Source organism: Eriocheir sinensis, chromosome 32, assembly GCF_024679095.1.
Source record: "Eriocheir sinensis breed Jianghai 21 chromosome 32, ASM2467909v1, whole genome shotgun sequence".
Taxonomy (NCBI): domain Eukaryota; kingdom Metazoa; phylum Arthropoda; class Malacostraca; order Decapoda; family Varunidae; genus Eriocheir; species Eriocheir sinensis.
Genome location: NC_066540.1, coordinates 11,016,800 through 11,041,800, shown reverse-complemented (window position 1 = coordinate 11,041,800; position 25,001 = coordinate 11,016,800). Strand labels below are relative to the sequence as shown.

The 25,001-nt window shown below is 38.7% G+C and overlaps 1 protein-coding gene across 1 annotated transcript in view; it reads right to left on the bottom strand.

Moving 5' to 3' along the window:
• LOC127006428 (G protein-coupled receptor kinase 1-like) overlaps positions 1-25,001 on the bottom strand; it is a 102,390-nt gene that overhangs the window by 21,719 nt on the left and 55,670 nt on the right. Inside the window, exons 5-14 of the mRNA XM_050876380.1 lie at positions 24,887-24,961; positions 21,818-21,879; positions 19,480-19,531; positions 16,046-16,237; positions 15,538-15,703; positions 13,658-13,799; positions 5,751-5,925; positions 5,284-5,384; positions 4,290-4,452; positions 1,005-1,173 (exon numbers count right to left, since the gene is read on the bottom strand). Coding sequence (XP_050732337.1) covers positions 1,005-1,173; positions 4,290-4,452; positions 5,284-5,384; positions 5,751-5,925; positions 13,658-13,799; positions 15,538-15,703; positions 16,046-16,237; positions 19,480-19,531; positions 21,818-21,879; positions 24,887-24,961 — 1,297 coding nt within the window. The remainder of the gene's footprint in view (positions 1-1,004; positions 1,174-4,289; positions 4,453-5,283; positions 5,385-5,750; positions 5,926-13,657; positions 13,800-15,537; positions 15,704-16,045; positions 16,238-19,479; positions 19,532-21,817; positions 21,880-24,886; positions 24,962-25,001) is intronic.

Genomic DNA, 25,001 nt, shown 5'->3' with positions numbered 1-25,001 from the left:
AAAAAATGTGATGAATATTAAAAAGTTGGCTCCATGTTTATGTAACAAAATCAGGAAGTGTTACACCATCTTAGCTACATGAAAACAAGTGATAGAAACTAAAAGTCATCATAGTTTGTATATCAAAATGGATCATTATACAACATCCTCCACTGAGAAACAAATTTACATGCTGAGGGCTGGTTCAAAATTTGTTTTGAGGGAACATGATATTCTCTAAATACTGAGGATATCATTCAGCAAAATAGTTTACGAATGAAGGATACAAAAGCCTGACAAATTATTAATTAACAATCAAAACTCCTCCTTTACTTGAAGAACATAATGATTTTTAGATGAAGAAATCTAGGAGGGATTTGAGAAATACAGTAATAGTACCAACCCTCACATATGCAATCGAAACATGGGCCTGGAATGAAAGTCAGAGGTCTAGAGCACGGGCAGTGGAAACGAGTTATTTGAGGAGTGCATGTGGTGTGAGTAGAATGGATGGAATGAGTAATGAAAGTGTGTATGAGCATTTTGGAATGTGTCATGGGGGTAAAGGGTAGAAGTGTGGAGTGGTGGAAGAAGTGAAGCGACAGACTTTGAAGTGGTTTGGCCACATGTAGCGAATGGAGGAGAGTAAGATGACCAGGAGGGTGTTTGTGAGTGAGATAGAGGGAGGGAATGTTTGAGGATGACCTCCAGTGAAATGGAGAGATAGGGTGCAGGAGTATGTCAGGGAGAGGGGGGAAAAATCCTTGAGAAACTTTGAGCTGGCAAGGAGGGAGTGTCTGGATAGAGAGATGGGAAACTATTCTGCCATGGCCATCCACTGGTGGGAGCTCCTAGGAGCAGGCGTCAAAGATGAATGAAAAAAAGAAATCTAGGTAGAGATAAGGGACAATGAAAATGTGTAATGTTATACTAGATACTTATCTGACCAACTTCATATCAGCCCATCAGTGGAGCTTATCAACATTATTTAGTTTACATACTTTTTTTAAAAATTCATTACTCACCCTTTTCATCTGTATCAAACTTAAATTTATGTTTTGCACGTCGCTTATGTTCTGATTTGTCCGCTTCTTGATTTACAGTCTCAAAGACCGTTTCTGCTACCTCTGTTTGCCAACGCTCACTGATCACAAGTGGGAAGTTTTTGTACAGCTCCTGATCTGCTTCTGTCAGCTGATAAAAATATTATAGATGAGAAAAGTGGTAGTGAAGATTCATATCTACAGTGATTAATAAATCTATTTTATACCAAAGTAAATGCCAAGCCCTGTCTCTTCTAACAGCCTATAAGTTTTGGAACATAACATTCAAAGTGGTTTTCTGTACTAAGGCTGGGGAGGTATCAGTACTGGTACACAGTTAACGATACTGGTACTGGTACCACTAAGAGCTTAGTAAGTGTTAATGTATCACTACGAGGCTAGTACCGCCAGGCTGCTGGCTTGCCAAGCATTTTTATATTTCTTGTTAGTAATTATTACATTAAACATCTATTTAATATTGTTGTCTAATGCCTTATTTTATATTTATAATTATTATTATTGAGAAAACCCAGGTGGTATTCAAACTGCAGAGGCACCATCTCCAGCATCAGACACTGTTGTTCATCTGTGACTTTAGTTGATCCTGCCACTGGGTTTGACAAATAGTTTGCTCATGACATCACAGCCACGTCAGGACAAAAGCAAACCAGCGCTTGGGTCACTTTCGTTTTTTGGACGAAAGCCTATATTTTCATCTAATAAGTATTTTGGATTTTCAGTATTTAGCATTAACTCCAAGGATTAAGGAGTGTTTGCAAGCCACTCTTTTATGTGAGCACAGAACAAAAAGTGCAAAAGGATTCTGGGTGTCATATAGTTCTGTGATATGAAGATGATAAAATGTTATATTGCACCAAGATGTTCAAATTGGCAAGGCCAAAATAACATTGATTTATTGATTTCCATCCAAAATTTGACAAATGGAAAAAGCAAGGAGCAGTTGATGAAAAAAGCACAACAGAAGAGCAAGTAGTCAAGTAAGTTGCAACAGGAACATCAGAGAGGAACTGGGTACTGTCTCCTTATGTCAGACTGCAGAGCACACGTCACATCAGGTAATATTTGTATGTCATGTTTTACAGAGAATTGGTTAATTATTTGCCAAACCAACTTAACCTTACTTAACCCTTTCATGCACCAAAAGTTTAATAAGTTTCTCTTTCCACTGCGACATCCGTCTGGGGCTCCCTTGGGAGCCTTGCAGCCATGTGGCAAAATTTTTTTATCATGTTATCAATTTCACCCACGAGTATTCTTTTTCTTGGCATTATTACATATCGTTGGTTTTGGAAGAGATTATTCTGCCTTATGAAAGAAAAATATCAAGAAATGCAAATAAATAGCGAAGTTTACCGACTCTGAAATTTTTTTTAAAGGGACAACAGTCGCGCTCACAGGCTGCCTGCTGAGAGGCAACTAAACCACGGGCAATTATCACTTCAAATCCAACGGCACGAGAGAGTTGACAATTAGTTTATTTTATAGGTCTGAAAGATACTTTATTTTTGGCAAATTTTTAAAAGTTTTTGACGCGATTCGAGTCAAAAGCTCATGTAGACAATTCTGTTTTGATGTGAATCGCGTCGTGGTGCATGAAAGGGTTAATGAAAGTAAATTCAGGTAAAAATATAATGCCGTACGTGTACTTAAACTTAAAAACAACTAGTGTATGTGTACGACATTACATATTTAGATGATTTTACTTTCATTAGGTTAAGTAAATTTAGCAAATTATTAACCACTTCTGCAAGAAACACAACAAATATATTGCATGTGCACTGCGGAGTCTGTCATAAGGAGAAGGTTCCCAGCTCCTCTACAAAGTTGATGTTCCTGACTGCTCCAATCCATCCTGCTCTTCTGCTGCACTGCCTTTCATCATCTGCTCCTTGCTCTTTCAGCTTGTCATAGTTTTCAGAAAAAATCTGTAAAACAAAATTGTCTCATCCTTGCTGATTTGAACATCCAGGTGCAACACAACACTTTACCAGCTTCACTATAAATAGAATTAGATGCCACCCAGGGTCTAATTTGAACTTTTTGTTGTGTGCACACCTACAAAAGCAGCTCACAAACATCTGTAAATCCTTGAAGGTAATGTACAATGCTGTAAAAAGACCTAAATTAAACAAGGATGCTGGCTCCCGTCCACTGACATAGCAAAAGTTTACACCTATTTCTCGGTAGTTCACTATCTCTTTGACATCCACCCACCGGGCACAAAGGATAAATGTTGAAAGTTCCATGTCACTTCTTTGCATCAATTTTCATGAAAAAATACAAAAATGCCCACCCACACAGTACAAACAACTGATCACCTGACATCCAGAGACATGAACAACATCTGCTGTGAAATGCAGTTTGCAGAAAACTAACTATAAGTCATGAACCAGTGAGGTCTCACTGTGTCATGAGCCCAAGCTTCTGACTTCTCAACAGTACCAAAATTAACAACACCTACCCAGCCCTAGCCTATATTGCTTTTATAAAAAAGGAAAAAAATTATAGTAACTGTAATCATTTTCAATTTGCCCAGCTTTGCTAGATGACAATCTCTTTTAGTATCTAAACTCTTCTGAATCTGTATTACAGTTGCATATCTACCCCCATGTCTGTTCTGGAAGATGTAATTTTAGCTTCTCCTAATGAAGTGTTCTTGGGAGAGTCCCTTTGTGTTTATATTCTCTTCCCTTCCCTTTCGTCCTCTCCTTCCCTCTCCCAGATATTCTAACATTATAACTTTCCAATTAAAAAAGTTCAAACACCTTGGCCACTAACACTTTTCTCTCCAGGGGCCTCACCTAGTTCATAAATTGCATCAGATCATCAGCGCTCCTCCCCACTTCAACCATCTGTGCTTCTCTGATCCAAAGGCTCTGTACATTATCACAACTCACTACCCATCCTATTCGTATCATATATTATACTTGGATCAGTCTCTGACTTGTAACTAATTCTATGTTTGAGACAAATCATTGCTGTTCTCTTTTTTATTTTTTGCTTTTGCTTACCCACTTTCTGTCCACCCATTCACCACTCTTCCTCAAAGGATTTCTCTACATTTTTCCTTGAAAGTTTCTTTCTCAGATCACTCATATAGTTTGACTCCATCCACTAATGTATAAATATGTTTCCCATGAGTTATTGATTCATTATCCAACCGAGTAAATGCATTCTTCTGTTTACTCCACATGTTTTTATTATTCCATGGCATTACTTGTTATTCTAGAGTATCTACTATATTACCTTAATGCCCTTTGTGTCTTCTTCATCGAAGGAGCCAATATCAAAAGCATCGGCTGCATTGACCTCTCCTCGGGGAGGGATGAGAGGTGGTTGGTACTTCTGGAGATATACTTGCTGCCAGTCAAGGCCACCAAAAAATGGATGTTCTTTCACTTCATCAGCTCTGTAGAAGTAGTAATTCATAAGTACTTTTAATTCTAGAGCAAATCACTATGTATAATATAATAAAAGGGAGAAAATGTCTAGGTGGACAATCCAAATGTTTTGTTTGTTTGAGAGTACAGTAGGATCTCAATAATTATGCCTAATAAATGCCTTTATTAACATAAATGTTATTTGCAGGACAATGCCAACCCAGAGCTTCCACCCAGTTTTCCCATTTCAACCCTTCCAATTTTCCTAGCTGAAATAATATGAATCCTTATTTAATCAACCAGTTTTTGCATGTGTCTTGATCTTGTCAGATCTTTATGTGATTGTGCTCATTTATTGGCAACTATGAGTAAATTGTTGGATACTCATTTTTTTAAATACGTCAGTTAGTTTTGTAATTAGGTATAAATCATATAGTAGGTATTAATCATAAATGAAATCAGACATATTTTCTTTTGATTTATCTTGTTTTAGAAAATAAAGTGAATCATCAGTTTTTTTGTGTTTGATAAACTCACAGTGTGTTCTTCTTTATGTGTCCATCATTTATAGTGATATCGTACCTAGTTTCAAAAATATACCATTTGAAAATGAGGTGAAAAAAAATTTCAGCATTTTTACTGACACATTACAGAACTTCTTATATGCTTTCCAGAAATAAATCAACATTGCTTGTACAACCAATAAGTACTGAGAAGTTTGAGTTAAAGTCTCTTAAATTACATTGAGAAAAATGCTCCCAAAGTTTACGATGCATTTCAAACCTGGATGATTTTTTTTTCTTTTTTAGCCAGGTGAAACTAGAATTACCAAACGGTGCAGAAAACTTTAAATTGCTTACCCTCTTCCTTTGCAGCCAAGTCTTTTATCTACATCTCTATGAAGTAAACCTTCTAATAGACATCGAAGTTCTTGTGTAAAAGTTTCAGGAAGCTCAACATTCTGGAAGGTAAGAGAGCAATGTTATTGTTTTAATTGACGTTTTCCTCCCAACTCCATGACCTTGGTTGTGAGAATAGAGACTGCTTTTAAAGAGAATAATGAATAACTTTCTTGTCTTGCTGATGCTGAGGGAGAAAGCATTCTAATTATTTGGTAGGATATAAAAGAGATCTTTGATAAGCTGTTAGGGACTTGTCATTTCTCTGTGTGTACCCAAGGTTGCATTGCAACATAACTATGATCATGCAACACACTCATAGCTATATTGGCCCTCTTTTTTTTACCACTAAAAGATAACAAATAAAATGATAAAAATGCAGTGCTATAAAGGTACAGATTTACTAGATGGCCATCATTTTTATTTACCATAGTGAGGGTCATGCGGTCTATCTCATGTTTGTCTCGAGTCTTGTGTTGCCTGAAGGGGGAGTGGCCTTTGAGCAGCTTGTACAGCATGCACCCAAAGGAGAACCAGTCGGCTGAGCTGTCATATGCTGTGCCCTTGCTCAGCACTTCTGGTGCCATGTACCCGTGAGTCCCTCTGTTTTGAGAAGAAAATTTTTCACTTAGTGTGTTCAAAAAGTAAATAAAATTTGCAAAATGAACACAAATTTTCATAAATCATTGATATTCCTTACCCATCCCCATTCTTGCATGACCGCACACACAAACGCATGCACACACACACACACACACACACACACGTTATAAGCTTCAATTGTTGTAGACAACTATATAATGGAGTCAAAAATGTAGTTTGTGTCATGTTATGGAGATGAGAGTGAGTAGAGTAAGAACCAGATGGAACCATAAAATAAAGGTAAAGTTTGGGGCATATGCTAAACTGTGCCAGTGCTCATCTCAGACACACTGGCCCTTGAGCCCATGGCAGGTGATAACCCAATACCCTGACACGGGGTCAGGGTGACATCTGAGTTACCACAGTTTACCTTCCCCAGATACCCATTTACCAACCAGTTCAAATGGATGAGCTGTGCACCAACTGCCTAGGCCCGGATTTGAACCTGGGCCAGCAGATTAATAATAATAATAATAAAAATTTTAATTCACCCAATGGCATATATAAAAACAAGACAACTAAGTGAGTGAAATCAAGCGAGATATACGAGTGGCTTGTGATTATATGGATGTAAAAACGTTAAGGGAACTGGGAGTATCTATGATTAAGGTTTGAGTATGCAGTTGTTATTTGGTCACCATACAGAAACAATACAAAAGGTAGCTGGAAAGGATACAAAGAGCTGCAACTAAATTGATTGCAATATCTAATACACTTGTCATAATATGAAAGACTAGATACATTGAAAGAGACAAAGCTGGAAGACAGACAAGAAAGGAGACTTTTTTCAGATATATTTTTTATACATTGGGCTCATAGTGCCAGCATGCCTTTTGATGATGGGGCCTGTGAGTCTGCCCCAGCCCATTAGTGGCACAGACAAGCAGTATATAGTGATGCCATTCTTGTCCCCCAGAGCTCTCCTTGATCCTCTTGAAAGAGTTCCACTAGAGTCCAGGTTGTTAGGTGTTTATCAGAACAGCATGTGGGTTGTCTTCGACCACTCGCTTGGTGGTGACTAAAAATTGTCAGCTTGTAGCGGGGAGTTGGGCCTTGAACCCAGTCCTCCAGGACACGACAGCCACATGCTGACCACTCAGTCATTCAGGCAGCAAGGGGACTACAAAACACAGAGAAGGATCTTCTGACTTCCCAGAAGGGTATTGACTGACAATAATGAGTCCATCATGGGAGCAGGTAGTGGTGAATTAGGCCCTGTCATTGGGCCCTCCATTGGGCCCCGGCGAAGTGGGCCCATCCCAGGGGGGCCAGCTGGGATTTTAGAATTTGAGCCCCCTGAGGAGGGGCCCTTTCTTGAGACCCCTGGTGTAGATACCAGCTTCACCCCCCTCTCACGGGCCCTGGTGAATTATGCACACATGCATGAACTCACTGCTCTGATAGTTCATTGGATTAACCCCTTCATTGCATTGCATTGCATTGCATTCCCCTAACATACCGACCTGATAGCGTAAAGACCAGGCCCTGTAAAACTACAACTAGGTAAATACAACTAGGTAAATACACACACACACACACACACACATACACACACACACACAAGGAAAAGTTGGATAATTATAGATACGGAGACAGGACCACACGAGCGTAAGCCCAGGCCCTGTAAAATTACAACTAGGTAAATACAACTAGGTAAATACACACACACAGGCACCCGACTATACTGGTTACACTTGTGTCGCCTTATGTACTAACACAGCCCTAAAATTCTTATTTCATATACAGACATGAAACCTGAACTTCTCTTCTGGAGAAAAAGTAAACCATATTCAATAGGAGAAAAAGCAATGCATGGTCAGAACATGTACATGGTAAAGGCAGGCTAACACACTTATACCAGCTGATTATTTTTTGCTCATTGAGTGGCTGAAATTCATTTTAACCCTTTCATTGCTAAACGCTCGCAGCGAGTATTTGCTGGTGGTGCTAAACGCTCGCTGCGAGCTCCAGCTGCACTCAAATCTCCCACGTATGGGAGTGTTCCAACACTATTTCTCACAACATAGGATTGTCATTTGAGTGGGTTCTTCACTAAATCTGGTGGAAAATCATATCAGCCCAGCGCGGAAAATCTACGGACGAGTAACTGGTGGATATTCTTGTCCACTATACTAAAGCGGCATTTTTACATAGCTTCACCTATCAGCTGAATGATTCTTTGACCAAATAGTTGTAAATGGGTAGGCGGTGGCTGAGTGGTAGCGTGCTGGACCCACATTCACCACATGATGGACGACACGAGTTCGAATCCCCATGCCACCACCTCAGATTTTTCAGTCACTGCCGAGTGGCTTAAAACTACCCACATGCTGTCCTGAAGACCACCCATCAACCCGCACTCTAGAGGAAACTGTCCAAGTGAATCAAGAACAAGTTCCGGGTTTCCGGGGGGCAGCATGAGCCAAGAGAAGATGGCACCACTATAAACACTTGCCTGCGCCATGATGGGCTGGGGCTGAACACCATCCAGGCCTCTCAAGCAAGCCTACCGGCGCTATAGGCGTAGACGAAAAAAAAAAAAAATATTGCAGTTGGCAATACAACCTTGCCAGAACCTCAAGGAGAGATGTCTGCAGCTGCCTCAAAGTGGCTGATCATCACACACACACTGACGTAAGTGTTCACATTCAACACTCACTGAATGTGAATGTACGTTCACAGGAGAGGCATACATAACCGACTCTTATAGATATGGGCCTCCTCTTCCCAATGGTGTTTTTGGTTTTTAGCTGTGATGAATAGTTTTTGAGATACAGAGGTTAAAAGAGACCCCCGATTTGGCTGCCCGACTGCACCTGAGGGGATACTCACATCCCGCACCACGCGCAATGAAAGGGTTAAAGCTGTTTCAACTCAGCTTACTCTAACTTCAAAGCAAGAGTAGCATAAATATCAAGAAATATCAGTATAAAAATGTGCTTGTGTTAGCACATGCTGGGGCTGACTACCAGTGCCCCAAAAGAAAGGTCATATTATTAGAAAGCCAAGTAAAAGTCTCATGAAGTTTAAGTCCTGGAATGCAGCACCCAACAGATCAAACTATCTACCCACTAGTGTTGTACTACAGAAGAAAGACTGAAATTATCCTGATTCATTCTACTGTTAAGTTCCCAAGATTATATTCACATGGGGTGGAGAATGACAATTTACCATTTTCATCTAAATGGTTAACACTTCCAAAGTCTCATATTTACACATTTAACCCCTTGGCTGCAGATTTCCTACAAGAAGATATCACCAAGCTACAGGAATGGATCAAAAAGTGGCTGCTACAATTCAACAAAGAACAATATAAAGTCCTGCACCTCGGGAAGGGATATCCAGCATACCAATACCACATGGGAAACACTCCACTATCCACCACAGACTCAGAAAAAGACATGGGACTATATGTTATCAGGCTACCAGTGAAAGCCAAATTCATTCCAATCACAGCGGACAGGTTAATGAGGACTAAATCACACAAAGTATGTCTTCCAAGTCATCATAAGCCAAGCTCAGAAGCAAGGTAACTAACTACTGACTGGAGATGCCCAAAACAGCTTCCTAGATGATTTAGCTTTTCACATTGTCAAAACTGCTTGAAAGTGAAAAGCAATTGCTGTTTGAGATAACTGTAGAATTGGAAATACTGTTCATGTTTCTTACAGGTAACATGTGCTTGATGACTAATATTCTTCACCTTTTAAAGTCTCTAATTAAAACTACAAAAATGTTACAGTGGCAATATGCAATGTGTGAGTTTTAATGTTTGGTAATGGGAGTGGTTACCTACCAGCAGTCGCAATGCCTGAATTATACCATCATTATATCTTCAAGGAAAAATTACATAGCTATTCCCATACTTAAGGTTCAAAACTAATTTCTTCTATATGATTACTTTTTTTTTTATATCATTTCCGCCTATGGCGCCAGTAGGCTTTCTTGGTGGGGCCTTGGTGCACCCGCTGTGGTGCAGGCAAGTGTTTATAGCAGCGCCATTTTGCTTGGCTCATGCAGCCCCCCGGAGCTCTCCAATGACCCTCTCTCTAAGAGAGAGAATCTAGAGTCCAGGTTGATAGGTGGTCTTCTGGACAGCATGTGGGTAGTCTTAGGCCACTCAGTGGTGACTAAAAAATCCCAGCTTGTGGCACCTGGCGGGGCACAAACGCGCTTCATCCAGAACATGGCACCATCTCGCTAACCACTCAGCCACATAATAATAATAACAATAACAATGATAATAATAATAATAATAATAATAATAATAATAATAATAATAATAATAATAATAATACAGTGAAGTCTCACATTTGGCGACTAATTGGTGCCTGAGAAAGCTTGCCAAATTCAAATTAGACAAATACGAATCATTAAAACAATAGAAAAAATGTTAATTGGTACCAGAGCTCTCAGACAACATATTTTCAGTTTTGGGGTGTCTTAAAACCTCATTTTTTCCATCATTCATAATCAAATACCAAGAGATAATAAAAAGATATGAAAAAAAAGCTTCCCTCGTCATCCAATATTTATTATGGTGGGTGGGAGAATAAGTGCCAGTAACCAAGCAGTGCCTCCTCTTGCACCGCTCCCCTCAGCCCCGCCCTGTGCCAACCCATCTCCCTCCACCATCACTCCTCTCCAATAAATAGCAAAATGTCAAATTCATTAATTTTTAGATAAAAACTAATTTCTTCGATCTTCATCCTTTGCTTAATATGGTGGGTGGGAGAAATGAGTGCTGGTAACACTTAACCCATGTGCCAATGCATCTCCCTCCACCATCTCTCCTCCTCTATGAATCACAAAAAGTCAAACCAATTAATTTTCTTGGTCACATCATCAACATCCACTATTACTTCATCATCACTATCAGCCATTGTCAGATACATGAGATAAAAATGGTAATGATGTAGGTTGAAAATTTACCTCCTTAACTAGTGATTTCTGCAAAGTTATATATTAGAAAATGGTTGTTAAGGTTTAGGAAGGGTGAGAGTAGTGAGGCACTAACCTGGAAACAGAGGTCTGATTGCCCCAGGAAGACTATTAAGTGTGCTGTGAACTTTGTGAACATGCAGTGGAGCCCACCTGTCATGTTAGGCCTATGGTAGTGAGAGAAGTGAGTGAAGTGGGGTGATTGGAGGAGTGTCAGGGCAAATGGCATCTTGACAGGTGCACAAACTTGGCTACAACAGCCACAAGCCAGTCTTGTGTGCGTAGAAAGCTTGTAGTCACCTATGCTAGTAAGTATCTAACCTGGGATGATGAGGATTGGCTGGGTATATTATGGTCAAATGAGGTGACCTGTACTGTGACCTGCAACTGAGGAAGTGCAGTGTACTGATGTACAAGCAGTGATCCTCTCACTCCACTCTACCTGAAACCCACAGTTAAACACCCTGATTCACTTATAATATGGAGCATATATCTGAAGCTCTAATGTGACCATCTACTTGAGTCCTCTGAGATCACAGGTGCCAGAGTGTCATAGCAGAACGATGGACTTGACCATACTGTCATATGCATCATCACCTGGCCTGAGGATTGCAAGATACCCTTCATAGGGGATCAGCCCAGACCTCAATCCCATTCTGAATCTCTGAAACCACACAGGAAAGAAGGCTCAACAGGGGCAGGAAGTGAGCTCTTTCCCTATGCTGGAAAGTGCCATTTAAGGGTCTTGGGCTAATATCTCTCTTCAGACCATCAGGAACATAACCTCTTCCTTTCCCCTAATGTCTCCAGACTTTGAAGAACCATTAGGAATGTCCTAGCAAATAATAATGAATTTAATCTATAAATTATTTGCACCATATTTTCTGGCATAATAGACAAACAAGGCATAACACAACCCACTAAATTTCCAATCAAATGTGACCTTAGAGGTATCTTCTCAGTTTAACTAACTAACTAATGGGGAGTATACGCTCAGGGCCACTTCACTTCACTCACTCACTCGCTGCCTAAACTCACAACAGTCTACCCAGGAAGGCTCTCAAGTCCCTCCCAGCAAGGTCGGTCAACTTGCCCCATCCATGAGTTACGTGGGCATCCCCTTGGTCTCCTCCACTCAGGGTTGTCATGTACAGAAACAACCTTGTGAGCAGGATCGACATCCAGGAGGCGTGCCACGTGCCCATATAACTGAAGTTGGCGTTCATGAACTAAGCTGGTACCAGGCTTCAATTTAGTTTTACAAACTGTTTAAGATGAATCCAAAATCTGGACACATTGGGAAGTTGTTGTTCCAGTTTAGTAGTGGGCTTTTTTTCATTACTGTTTCCTTCTTTTTTTTTTCCCTTGAACTGCTTCCTTTATTGTAAAAAAAAAAAAAAAAAAAGTAACCAAAGTCCTTCACCACTCTTCCAACTGACATCCAGCTTATCAACACAGCCTTTGGTTAAGTTTTATCTTCAACCAACTTCTTGTGTGGGTTTTATGGCCAATGATTGGGGTGTCACTTCCTCTTTCTTTTGTCTGAGGATGATATTTACCTTACTTAGTAAGGTAAATATCCTTGTGAAACATACAAAAAACAAGTACAGAGTTACTACACCATTACATTACTTATGTGCACTGCCTCTGACTCATTCAAACAGCTGACCAAGTGTGTACTATAGGGCTAATGAGAACAGCTCCAGACACAGCAACCCTACACCATGCCCTTTTGCAAACAACACAACCAGTCACTTTCACGCTGCTTGTGGAAGTCACTGAAGAGGGTGAATAACCTTTTTTAATCCTTCATGGAGATATTTTTTGAAAAGTACTTGTGCCTGATGCTGATGTCAATAATTTCAACAGATTAAAGAATTAATATCTGGTAATGCTTTCCATCCCCCTAGGGACTCCATAACCACAGGAAGTAATAGTTAGGACTTTGTTTCAGGTTCTTAAGATGGCTTTTAAGTCTGAGCCTACTTCTTGAAACTTAATTATATGCCAGAAAATACATTATAAATTGATTTGTCAATATGTTATGTATAGCACAAGGGCCAGGCTCTTTACATATGCCAGAAGTTATAGTGGTGAGGCAAGGGGTTGTTTACAAAATAGTCACCAGTTCTGACCCTTCACAATATTTGGTAGCTACTATACACTTGATGAAGACTATATCTTTCTTTTCTCATCACTACCTTGGCTACAGGCAGGTATGACAAAGCATGCACGCAGTCAGGTGAAAACACTTCACTCTACTTGAAAACCACACACAAAAAATACTCTTTGTATGGTAGTGCAAACAGGAAATGGGGAGGATTTAGTGTCTGCAAATATAGTGGACAAAAGCTGGGCATTGGGATGGGCACTAGTAATATTCTTTTTAAGAAATCTGTTGTTTGGTCACAATCCCATCTATCCCCAAGTGCATTTTTTATGAAATAAGAACGTGCAAAATGTGAGTGAGCACTGTGCTGAAAAATCTAAGTTAGTTTCTAGAAATAAATATTATCTAACATAATAACTTCATAAATTAAGTCTCACCTCAAAGAGGTATGGTGGTAAAGCTTAATAACTAGAAAATCAGCTGCTTTAAAAATCATTCTTGTTTTTTGCAAATGACATGTTAACCATTTGACACTTATGTCCAATGACTATTATATCAAGTAAAAGTAGAGAATGAAAAATTCTTAACATTACTTATAAAGAAATATAAAGAGGTAATCACAGAGCAACATCATATACTTACACTGATGCATGTGGCTTCTTTTTTGAAAAGTCACAAGCCAACCCTAAGTCTGATATCCTGACATGGCCGTGCTCATCTAGGAGTATGTTCGCTGGCTTCAAATCTCTGTAGACAATATACCGACGATGCATATGCTCTAGCCCTGCAAAATGTTCCTCCAGTTAAAGTGATGTTGATGTAAGTAATGTGAATACAATTAACACTGACATAATAAAAAATAATCACACAAAATGCTGTAGTCACACTCGACCCTCGATTTCCCAGATGTTCAATTTCTTCGACAAATTCTGGGGGCTGGCATTTGCTGGACATATAGCCAAAAATCAGTGATCCAGCTATGTCTGACCATTGCCAGACATATGCCTGACCAAGTCCAGGTCTCAAAATGAAGTGCAGTCATACATCAGATTCCACTCCTGAGCCAATGTCCACAACGCCTGCTAGTGGTTGCATAAGCACCAGAGATATTTGCTTATTGTTGTCTTGGGCTGTTAAACAGCTGTGCTGTGACCTGACATTTTATGTAAATACAGTATGTACTGGGATCAATCACGTAGCTAATTCACAGCAGCATAATATTTTTGGCCGACCAAAAAGCTCAAAAAGAAATTGGTGATCACTGCATTGCCATTGATGACACTGTGTGTACTAGTTTACAAACATCAGCTGAGCAGCTGCTTCTAATTATGATCCAGTTTTTATAACCCATTTGATATTTTCATTACCTGATCTTTATAGAAATAAACATTCATTAGTAAATAATTAGCAGTAGTATGGTAAATAATTAGCAGTAGTATGGTAAATAATTAGCAGTAGTATGGTAAATAATTAGCAGTAGTATGGTGTGCTTATGCTTCAGGAATTGAAAAAGAAAATGGCAGACACTTCATGACCCTTGCCAATACTGCATCCTTTGAAGATATGTAATATGCATCTTCAAATAACTTTAGCTAATGTTTCTTAAATAAGCTACTTAAATGTGCTGGAAAAAGTGTGGTAAAGGTCCAGGGCAGGTACTGAATATTGCTAATTGCTGAACAGAGTATGGTAATCATTCAGGATTGGGCAATGACCCCCAGAATGTAGAAATTATCAATTCCTGGACTTGTAAGGTTCCCAGACTGGAGCTCCCCCTTATTAGTCTGGGAAATCGAGGGTCAGGTATATTTAGGTATACGGTAATTATAATTAAATAATCTACACATACCCAGTTCTGATGGATGTGTTTGTATACTCAACAGTCACACAATTCATGAGTTATTTTACAAGAGAAGTGAGAGGTTATATAATTGGTCATGGTTGTGCATTGTGCTCAGTAATGGCATGTAAAGCAAAAAACAGCTATGACATTTGAAGAGTAGGAAGCACACAGCCAGGCCCCAATCATCCTATACAGGGTCCCAAATTCTGAATATGAGCCCAGGCCCATCTACCCTTCAATATCCCTTTCAATTCCCAAATCCTGAAGTATCCTATTCTTACAGGTTCTCACATAATCTTACAACCCAGCCACCTAGACACCCAAGCTTACAAGAAGTCAGGTATATATTTTACCCCTGGTTCCATTGACTTGGGTTCCTATGACCCAGTTTCCTAATAAAAGTAAAATTTACCACCTGTGGATTTGCCAACCACAGTGGTTTTCAGGAACATAACTTTTATAATTAACAAGGGTATACTGATTCAGTAGCCAAACATCTTATTATTAAAAAGTATAGTCAAAAGATTGAGATACTTATTTTTCATTTTTCTTTTATTTCCTGGCTGTCACAGACAAACCAAATATGTAAAGTAAGATAGAATAAGTGTTAGAGCATTACTACACTTTATGATAAAACTAAAATATAAAAAAGAAAAATTGCCCTTCAACGATACAGTACCTAATATAACTTCAGCAGCGTAGAATCTCATCTCCTGCTCGTTGAAAACCCCGTGTTGTGAAAGATGGTAATGCAGGTCCCCCCCATTCATAAGGTCCAGGATGAAACATAGTTTGTCGGGCGTGTGGAAGGCATATGTCATGCATACAATGAAGGGGCAATCAACCTGAAATAAAGCAGGAAATAATCACTTTCAAAATTTTAAAAAGTTGTGATTAACCAGCTTAAGTTACTAGGCAATACATTAAAAGTCTATATGAAGAAATGAATAACTGTTAATGGCTCTGAATGGAAATACTACTAAAAAGGAGATGAATATTGATGCATCCTTTGTGTAAAGGTACAGTTATTATCTCTGGGTTATATAAAGCTAAACTTAAGAGAATGAGGATTAAAATGGGGAAAATTATTTTGCAGTTATCAATTCAAATATGCATAACCTTTGCAAATTACAAAGAGCACACTCGATCAGCCTAACAGCACTCATCCAGCGCTGAAGCACACTCACCCCGGTACTGACTAGTGACAACATGATGCGCTCATTCAGCGCTAATGTTTCGCCCTGCTTCATCTTGATCCGCTTCTTGTCAAGACACTTCATGGCATACATTTTGCCAGTGTCTGCCTTGCGGCACCCGTATACTTCCCCAAATCCCCCCCGTCCGATGATTCGGTGAACACTGAAGTCATTCATGGTCAGCTGGGGAAATAAGGTTTTATCAATACAGCTTATCTATGACATAGAATTAATTCATTCTATTTAGCTGGTTATTACAGTGGCTTTCTAAAAAAGAGAAATCCATAAAACTCAACTGACCCTGCCTGATCATAATTTACCTTTTTTTTTTTTCACTTTTAAAAGGTGAAGAAATATGATGCTGAGCAAGCTTTTTAACCCCTTAATGATATTGATGCCGCTGGCCTCATATAATTCTTTCAGACATGGGCAACGAGCATGACGCCAACGCTGGAGAGCGAGAAGCTATCTGGAATTTGAAGGCCGCGCATAACTAGGTTTCTGTCGGTGCTAAGTGACTAACTGGCACCTCATTTGTCCCTTACCACCACTTCGTGCTAAAATACCCTACAGTTCCTACCTACGCATCATGGCGTCTGCAGAGCGATTATGTTCCCTCAGCCGATCTGTGTCGGCGGTCTTCCTTTAGTTTCTACTTGTTGTGTGTGTGCTGAGCATAGTCTTGATGCCTACACTGATATACATGATGTTCTAGATGAACCAATATCTTGTTCACAGGACTGTTCAGAGGAGTGGGAAGCGGAAGATGGATTTTTGGGGGAATCATGGAATTCCAGCCAAACGGTCCCTCCAAATAATAATCTGATTTCACAGTTGAGTTATACGGATGATTTTCTACAACTTTTATTCAATAAGATTCATTCCAGAATGAAAAAACTAAAAAAACTATTTTTTGAGTTTCACTGCAACTTTGGCTCTCTGTAGGTAGTAAATTTCCGGGTCAAAGATTATAAACTATATTTTTCAGACTCCATCGTGATAAAATGAGCAACTTTTCTTCAATAAATGTTTTTGTACGTCGCACCAGTAAAAAGTTGGAATTTTGAGGGAATCCTGAAATTCCAGCCAAACAGTGAGTCCAAATCATAATCTGATTTCACAGTTGAGTTATACAGATAATTTTCTACAACTTTTATTCAATGAGATTCATTCCAGAATGAAAAAAATAAATTTACCAAAATTATTTTTCAAGTTTCACCACACTTTGACTCTGTGGGCAGTAAATTTCTGGGTCAAAGATTATAAACTATATTTAACAGCCTCGATCGTGATAAAATGAGCAACTTTTCGTCAATAAATTTTCATGGATTTCACAGCAGGGTGCACCAGAAAATTTTCTATAAAACATCTTTTATGACTTTCTCATTTTCAAAGTGTATTTTCCGCCGACTTTTGTGTTACAGGGGGATCTCCCGAGAAAAACTTTTGCAGTTGAATTGGGTTAAAAGTGAGAATAAGCTTATTTAGTGCATGGGGACATTAAGTGGCAGAGTCATAACCAGAGGCTTTATCCAGGGTGCATCACCACTGATGCGTGATTAATACTGGGTTGAGGGAAGAAAAGTATGGTGACAGACTTGCTCTCAAAGAAGATGGACTGGCATAACTCCATCACACTGGGGTGATTCTCAGTGATTTACCACAACATAGGGACCTGCTGTGACCATAAGTAGCACTTTTATCTTATTTGCTAAATTAATATGTTTAATGTACTATACAATAAACCCATGCTACAAGTGGTCCCCTGATTTATTTCAAGGAGCGTAAGTAACAGAAGCCCCGAAGTCTTCCTCAAACTATATTTAGCATTAGTTAGACCTCATCTTGACTATGCGGTTCAGTTCTGGTCACCTTACTATAGAATGGATATCAAAATGTTAGAATCGGTGCAGAGGAGGATGACTAAGATGATTCAGGGGTTGAGAAACTTGCCATACGAGGAAAGACTCAAACAGTTAAACTTGCATTCTCTAGAAAGGCGAAGGGTGCGTGGAGACATGATCGAGGTTTATAAATGGATGAAGGGCTTTAATAAGGGAGACATTCATAAGGTTTTGTTGGTAAGAGAACCGGGTAGGACACGAAGTAATGGGTTTAAACTGGATAAATTCAGATTCAACAGGGACATAGGCAAAAATTGGTTTACTAACAGGGTGGTGGATGAGTGGAATAGGCTTAGCAGTCATGTGGTGAGTGCCAATACAATTGTCACATTCAAAAATAGACTAGATAAATTCATGGACAGCGATATTAGGTGGGGTTAGATACACGGGAGCTTAGGGTCAAAGGAGCTGCCTCGTACAGGCCTACCGGCCTCTTGTAGACTCCTGCGTTCTTATGTTAACAGTGAAAACAAACTGCCTGGCTGGAGGTAAGAACAACATCCAATGGGTAGAGGAAGACTGTTAAATACTGTATGAGAGTATTTTGTTTTAAATGGTGCATCAAATGACGGAAGGATAAAAGAAAATAGAAGAAAGAGAACCGACTGATTGCTCTGAAAGGGAAGACTGAAAGTGCTGTTCATCAAAGTCCTTTATGAAAGGGTTGAAGGTTATCATGAGGTAGAAATCCAGAGGCAACCACACCAACAGACCAGAGAGGAGATCTTTCCATACGCTCAGCAGTAAGAGGTCCAGATAATATTAGAATTAGTCTTCATTTCTAATTATTCTTAATTATGTTTTATCTCACCTTCATGAAAATGGATAAAATATTCAACAAATCCCACATAAACTTTTAAAGTCTGACAAACTGCTTTAAGCTTATTGTAGCTAACATACCAAATTTGACACACTGCTCAAGATCCATGACTTACTGGTCTTTAAAGTTTACAAAGAAAATGAGACAATAATGGTTCCAAGTCATACTGATCACAAAAATTGTGTAGTGAAAATACACGAGTTGCAACGATTCTTGTTGATAAGTTCACACAGAAAGAGGCTGTTTTATATATATATATATATATATATATATATATATATATATATATATATATATATATATATATATATATATATATATATATATATATATCTATATCTATATATATATATTGACAAATTCTCAGTTACAAATTTTTATAATTACTTCATGTGAAACTGCTTAATAAATACACTTAATTCAAGGCAAGAAAATTGAGATCAGACTTACAATGCTACCTGGTATTCCTTCAAATTAAAACCAAACTAGAGTCATATTAAATAAACATTTAGGCCAGGAAAAGTCAAATATCTCTGGTCATCAGCATGTTCTGTCTTTTACATCACAGTTATTACCAAATAATCATATCAATTTGGTAGAAAATGCAAAAATCTAAGGAAGTTTCCTAAATAATTTAAAGTATGCAAGATTGAGCTCTCATACTTATTAATTTATAATTTAAGAAGAAATAATAAACTCACCTGAATATTTAGTTCCAAGTTTTTCCATTGACAAAATCTGGTGTATTTATCACTGAGGGAGAAAAGAAAACATTAATTACTTGTTGAACCATGAATGGAAATTCAATGATATATGAATATGGGCTGCTTAAATTAATGAAATTACTCTGTTGTTTCCTGTCAGGCTTGAGATATGCTCATTGTTACAATACTTGTTAAGGAACCACCACCAATTCAGTGTAATATACAGGGTGCTATTAATGTGATTTGCTGCATCATCAGTTCAAATTAATGTTGGCTTAAAATAAACTGCTAAAGAATCTATCCTTGATCTGAGGAAAAGGGGCTCCCAAAATATTCATTAGTCAAAGAAATTTGACCTACTGATGCAACTCGCCATGTTAAGTCTAATAATTTGTTATTGAGGTATGAACCGATATGTACCAATGTATATTTTCTCAAAATGCAAAATAAAATTTGTCATAAGCATATGCACTGAAACCTTAAGTAAAAAATCTATTCCCTTCTTGCCCTCCTCTTTCGGTATTTAGCAATTTCTTTTCTCTCAATGATCAAGGCATCAACATAGCCCTCTACAAAACTCAGTCTTTAAAGAAAAGCATCAACCAAAGTTTTGGGTTAATAATACTTATAGAAGTGAAGCTGACTCATCCACCGCAATTGCATCGCCATGTGTTATTAAAGCACCAGCCTCACCTGACCCCATCAACACCACATTCCTTCCCATCTACTAGACCCCAGACAATATAGAGAGAAGTTTGCTATTCTAAATTACAGAAAACCCATTCAGATTACTGTTTTTTTTTAAACATATGAATGGCACCCTTAACCCAGTAGCTGCAGGGATCACGTTTCTTAAACGCTCCTCAAAGCGAATTAATGAAAAAAATCATCACAAACAAATCATTATATAATATATATCAACGCATTTGTGATCAGTTTATGCATCCTCTATTTTTGGGGGTTTATGTCAAGCCAAAAATTTGGCCCATCACTGGTACGCGGTAAAGCCACAAATTTGGCCCGTCGCTGCTACCGGGTTAATCACTATAGTATACGTATACAGCATATCTATACTGAGCAACGTTAAACATTACTGTCTGTAGTTTGTTTAGTCATTATCATTAATAGCAGCAGCAGCAGCCCTTGTCAGTCCAGTGAAAGACAAGGGCCTTTCAAAATGCTTCCATTTCCTTCTCTACCATGATACTTCATCCTGTCCAGACACAAATAATTTCATCTCTCCACTTGATTCTCTGTCTGCCTTGCCTTCTTGAATTCCTAAGTTGTCATTAATATTTTGGTTGTTCCTGTATCATCAGTTCTACACATAATATAACCTGCTCAGGTCCACTTCTTATTCTTATATTCAATTCCTAGGTATTAATGGGTTATCACGCACCACAGATTCTAGAGCCAATGCGACAGTGTTGAGCATAGAGGCCACATGGGCACAGCTTGGTGTATGCCCCAACTTTACATCACTATGCTACTTTGGTTGTCTATTTGTTATCAGATAATGCACGATAGGATCTTTCCAGGTCCACTTATTATTTCCTATGGTAACTGTATGAGGTGAAATATTTGTAAAAAAACCAGTCATGGAGCTCACACAAGTGTTGTTCACAAGGCTTGATAACTTGACATCATGGCAACAATAAAACAAACCAATTGTCAATGAACTTGTGCAGATTTTAAAAATGATCATACATAATTTAATTTCAAAATGTATTGATTCTTGCAATCTAAAATTCAAACTCATATATTTTCAGTATCTTATAACATCATGGACTCAAGTATTTAGAGTGCAGGGTGAAATTCAGACTATTTATTGGTACTTTTCATCAGGTTACAATTTTTTGCCATCATGAATTAGAGGTACTAGGATTTTTTAAGCAATGGAATTTAATTAAAGGGCTTTTACTGTAACAGCAAGTATCCACACATGGTACACTCAATACCAGAGAAGAAAAGCAAATTCTGTCAAATCATAACAAACCTGGTGTCATTTAGAATGTTCCAAACCAGACAAAAGAAGAGAGGTCATTCAGTCTATCTGGCAGGCATAGAGTGACAGACAGGAGACAATGATTAATCCCTTTGGACATTCCCTTGAAATGAGGGTTTAATGCCTAGGGTACAGCAAGATAACATCTGGATCAATGAAAAAGCTTGCAACACAACTCTTCTCTCTTAAGTACATTTTTTTATTTAACAAAAAAATTAGAAAATGTATAAACTTATGAATCCTGTATTATGTCTGTATTATCTTTGACTTTTGTCTGTCACTCTATGCCTCCCTGATAGACTGACTGATATTTCATCTGTCTCAGCTTACCTTTCAACGAATTTGTTGAATAAATCCCCTCTTAAGTGTGCAAATATTTCTTCTATGTATGGCTGAAAAGAGATGGTAGAGAATTAATGTGTGTGTGTGTGTGTGTGTGTGTGTGTGTGTGTGTGTGTGTGTGTGTGTGTGTGTGTGTGTGTGTGTGTGTGTGTGTGTTTTCGTGTGTAATTCACCATGGCCTGGTCACATGTTGGACTCGTAATCGCCATCAGGTACCCTCCCGACATGATTAAGTGCTCTTTATCATCAATCTATGGGTACTGCCAGAACCTCAGACATCACACACCCCATTCCCCTTGCTCAAGGGGGGACAGTAACCACTCCTAATCAACGGAAAGAATCCGGCCTGAGCGGGCTCAAACTGCCGCCCTGTCAGACCGTGAAGCCTGGCAGCGCAGCCCTCTAACCAGTTGCGCCAAAAAGTGTGTGTGTGTGTGTGTGTGTGTGTGTGTGTGTGTGTGTGTGTGTGTGTGTGTGTGTGTGTGTGTGTGTGTGTGTGTGTGTGTCATTCACCATGGTCTGATCAGGTGCTCACTGACTGTGCCTGGAGCTCTGGTGACAGCTCTTTGGGTATGGCCGAACCTCACTTCACACCCACACACACCCAAGAGGCAGGACACAACCCCTGATTGACACCCAGTACCCATTCATTGCTGGGTGAATAGAAGCAAGAGACTGCCCATCCATCTCGACTCTACCCAGGAATCGTGCTCAGGACTTCTCAGTTGTAAGGCAAGAATGTTGACCACTGCATTATAGAGTTCAGTTGGATCTACACTCCTAGTCCAGTCACAGTTTATCAGGTGTAGCTTTAAATTCAGAAATGCGTGTATATATAGAGAGATAACTATTTTATTTGTATTTATACTATCTACCCTAATAAATGAAAAGGTATTTCAGATAAAAATTTACTCCAAGTTCCTGAAAAAACAGAAGATTTCTGGCATTACTTATATTGTTCATGGCTTAAGTGTCTAAACTGTGAGCTAGATTCTGATCTTGCTACTAAAAAAGCAACTTATATTTAGCTTTTTCACAATTAGAAGTTGATTTTAAACTTAAATAATGTATTTTACATGTACTATTGTGTTGCTGGGAATGATAAATGCATTATACATCATACGTATGCAGCAACGATCTGCATAAATCATGAGGATAGGGCCAGCTGGCAACACAATGCTGAGGCCAAAAATTATACATGTTGGCTATGGCTAAATCAGTCATGGAGGCATACTCAACAATGCACTGAAAGGAATACAAGTGTGGCAAAAATCAACAAATGAAGTTTGAAAAATTTACATTGTTTGCACATAAAAGAATAATAAATAAGTAAAGCAACCTATGTAAACAGTGGGATTGAGGAACGTTAAATTACTATTCATATATCAAAAAGCTAACCCATATTTGAGCAGCAATAATATGGCATTCCTGTACTTTGCTTGCCCACAGTTTCAAAGGAGCCCACACCACTACACTGTACTATATACAGAACTGTGAGTCCACCAGGAAAACTTTTTTATCCAAAAAAATTTTTTTTTATTAACTATCATACCATTTTGAATAAAAGAGTAATGGGTGAAGGATGCCAACCTGGAAAAAAGGTAGGAAGATGGTTGCTAGTTTTATGAACCTTGAGACGGCTTATGACTGGAGTGACTGGAAGGGTTTATAGGATATACTGACAATACATAGCATGGGAGGGCAACTATTTGAAGGAACTGGGTCCTAGGTGCCTCTGTGTGAGATAATGAACTGAAATTTTTTTTGGTGTGGGTGTGGATGTGTGACCTCACCATTGATTTTCAGTATGTACATGAATGGTTGTATCAATGAAACGAAAGCCATCATAGGAGACTTGGATGCAAGGCTAAGAATATGAAATGGAGCATTCTTTGATGACAGGCCTATTTGCAGATTAAAGTGTTGGTTGGTAGGAAATAAAAGAATGCTGAAGAAAAGGGTAGATTAATTAGACTGTGCACAAAAGAAAAGTGCTGAAAGTACATGTCGGCAAGAGTAATGGTATTTGAAAGGTCAAGAAAGGAAACCATTAATTTTGTGAAGCAACACCTAGTTAGGGCAGGAAATACAACAGTGTAAAATTTGGCTGGGGAAGAAAAGATGGAGTACACGATTGATATTTTTACTTAGATATGAGGGCATGAAGTGGGAGGTAGGGATGAGAGCAAAAAGGAGAGACAAGTAATAAGTGCATTGGATAGAGAATTGTGAGAGGAACAAGTGAAGGCATGGGGAATAAAGAAGAGTATAAGAAATAACATTGTCCTCCCAACTCTGCCATATGTAACAGTGACATGGACATAAAATGTAGAACAGTAATCACAAATATATGCAAAATGGAAATGAGCTTATATAAGAGAAGTATCCGATATGCCAAGAAGGGCTGGATAAAGTAGTCAGAAAGTGTTAAGTTTTGGTATGAGTGTAACTGCAGATGGAGTGGACTGAAGAATGGTTGAATGGGTTAAGTGACTTCCTAATCAGAGATGGTTTGGACAGGTGATAAGAATGAATAAAGATGACTTTGTGAAGTGTATAAGAGGAAGATGGGGGAAATTGTATCAGAGGGGAAAGTTCCCAGAGACAGACAAGGTATCAGTGATGAATATAGATAGAGGGGATGCCCATGAAGATGCACAAATGGCCTGTGGAGGGATGAAAGAAGGTACACTGTATGGGGTATTAATTTTTCCTAGAGGGAAGCTGGGACAGAGGTCTGAGTGTGTGGGGTTCACAGGTGGCCCTGGCTGGTGAGAAGGGTTATTGTGCTGTGCCTCCATGGAGGCTTGTTGAATGCCACATCCTATGCTCTCTGTATTGGAGGTTTTTAGGGGAACAAGATAAATGAAAGAAAATGTACCTTCAAACTCTAAAGCAAAAACATCCATAACTGGACTATAGATCAATACAGATATTTAAAACTTTCTAGTGTTCATTGTTTTCAATCTTATTTATAATTATTGCAGATAATCCTGTGTTACATATACATATGCGGATAACAGAGATGAGTGTTAATAATGGTATTTTGCTACTTACTTCAAATAGATCCGTTGGAACTTCATTCTTTGTGAGGTGTTTTTGTACAAAAGCGACAGACTCTTTGTTATAGGCCTGTGGAGAGAGAAAATACATAAATGAGGAGCAATACCAA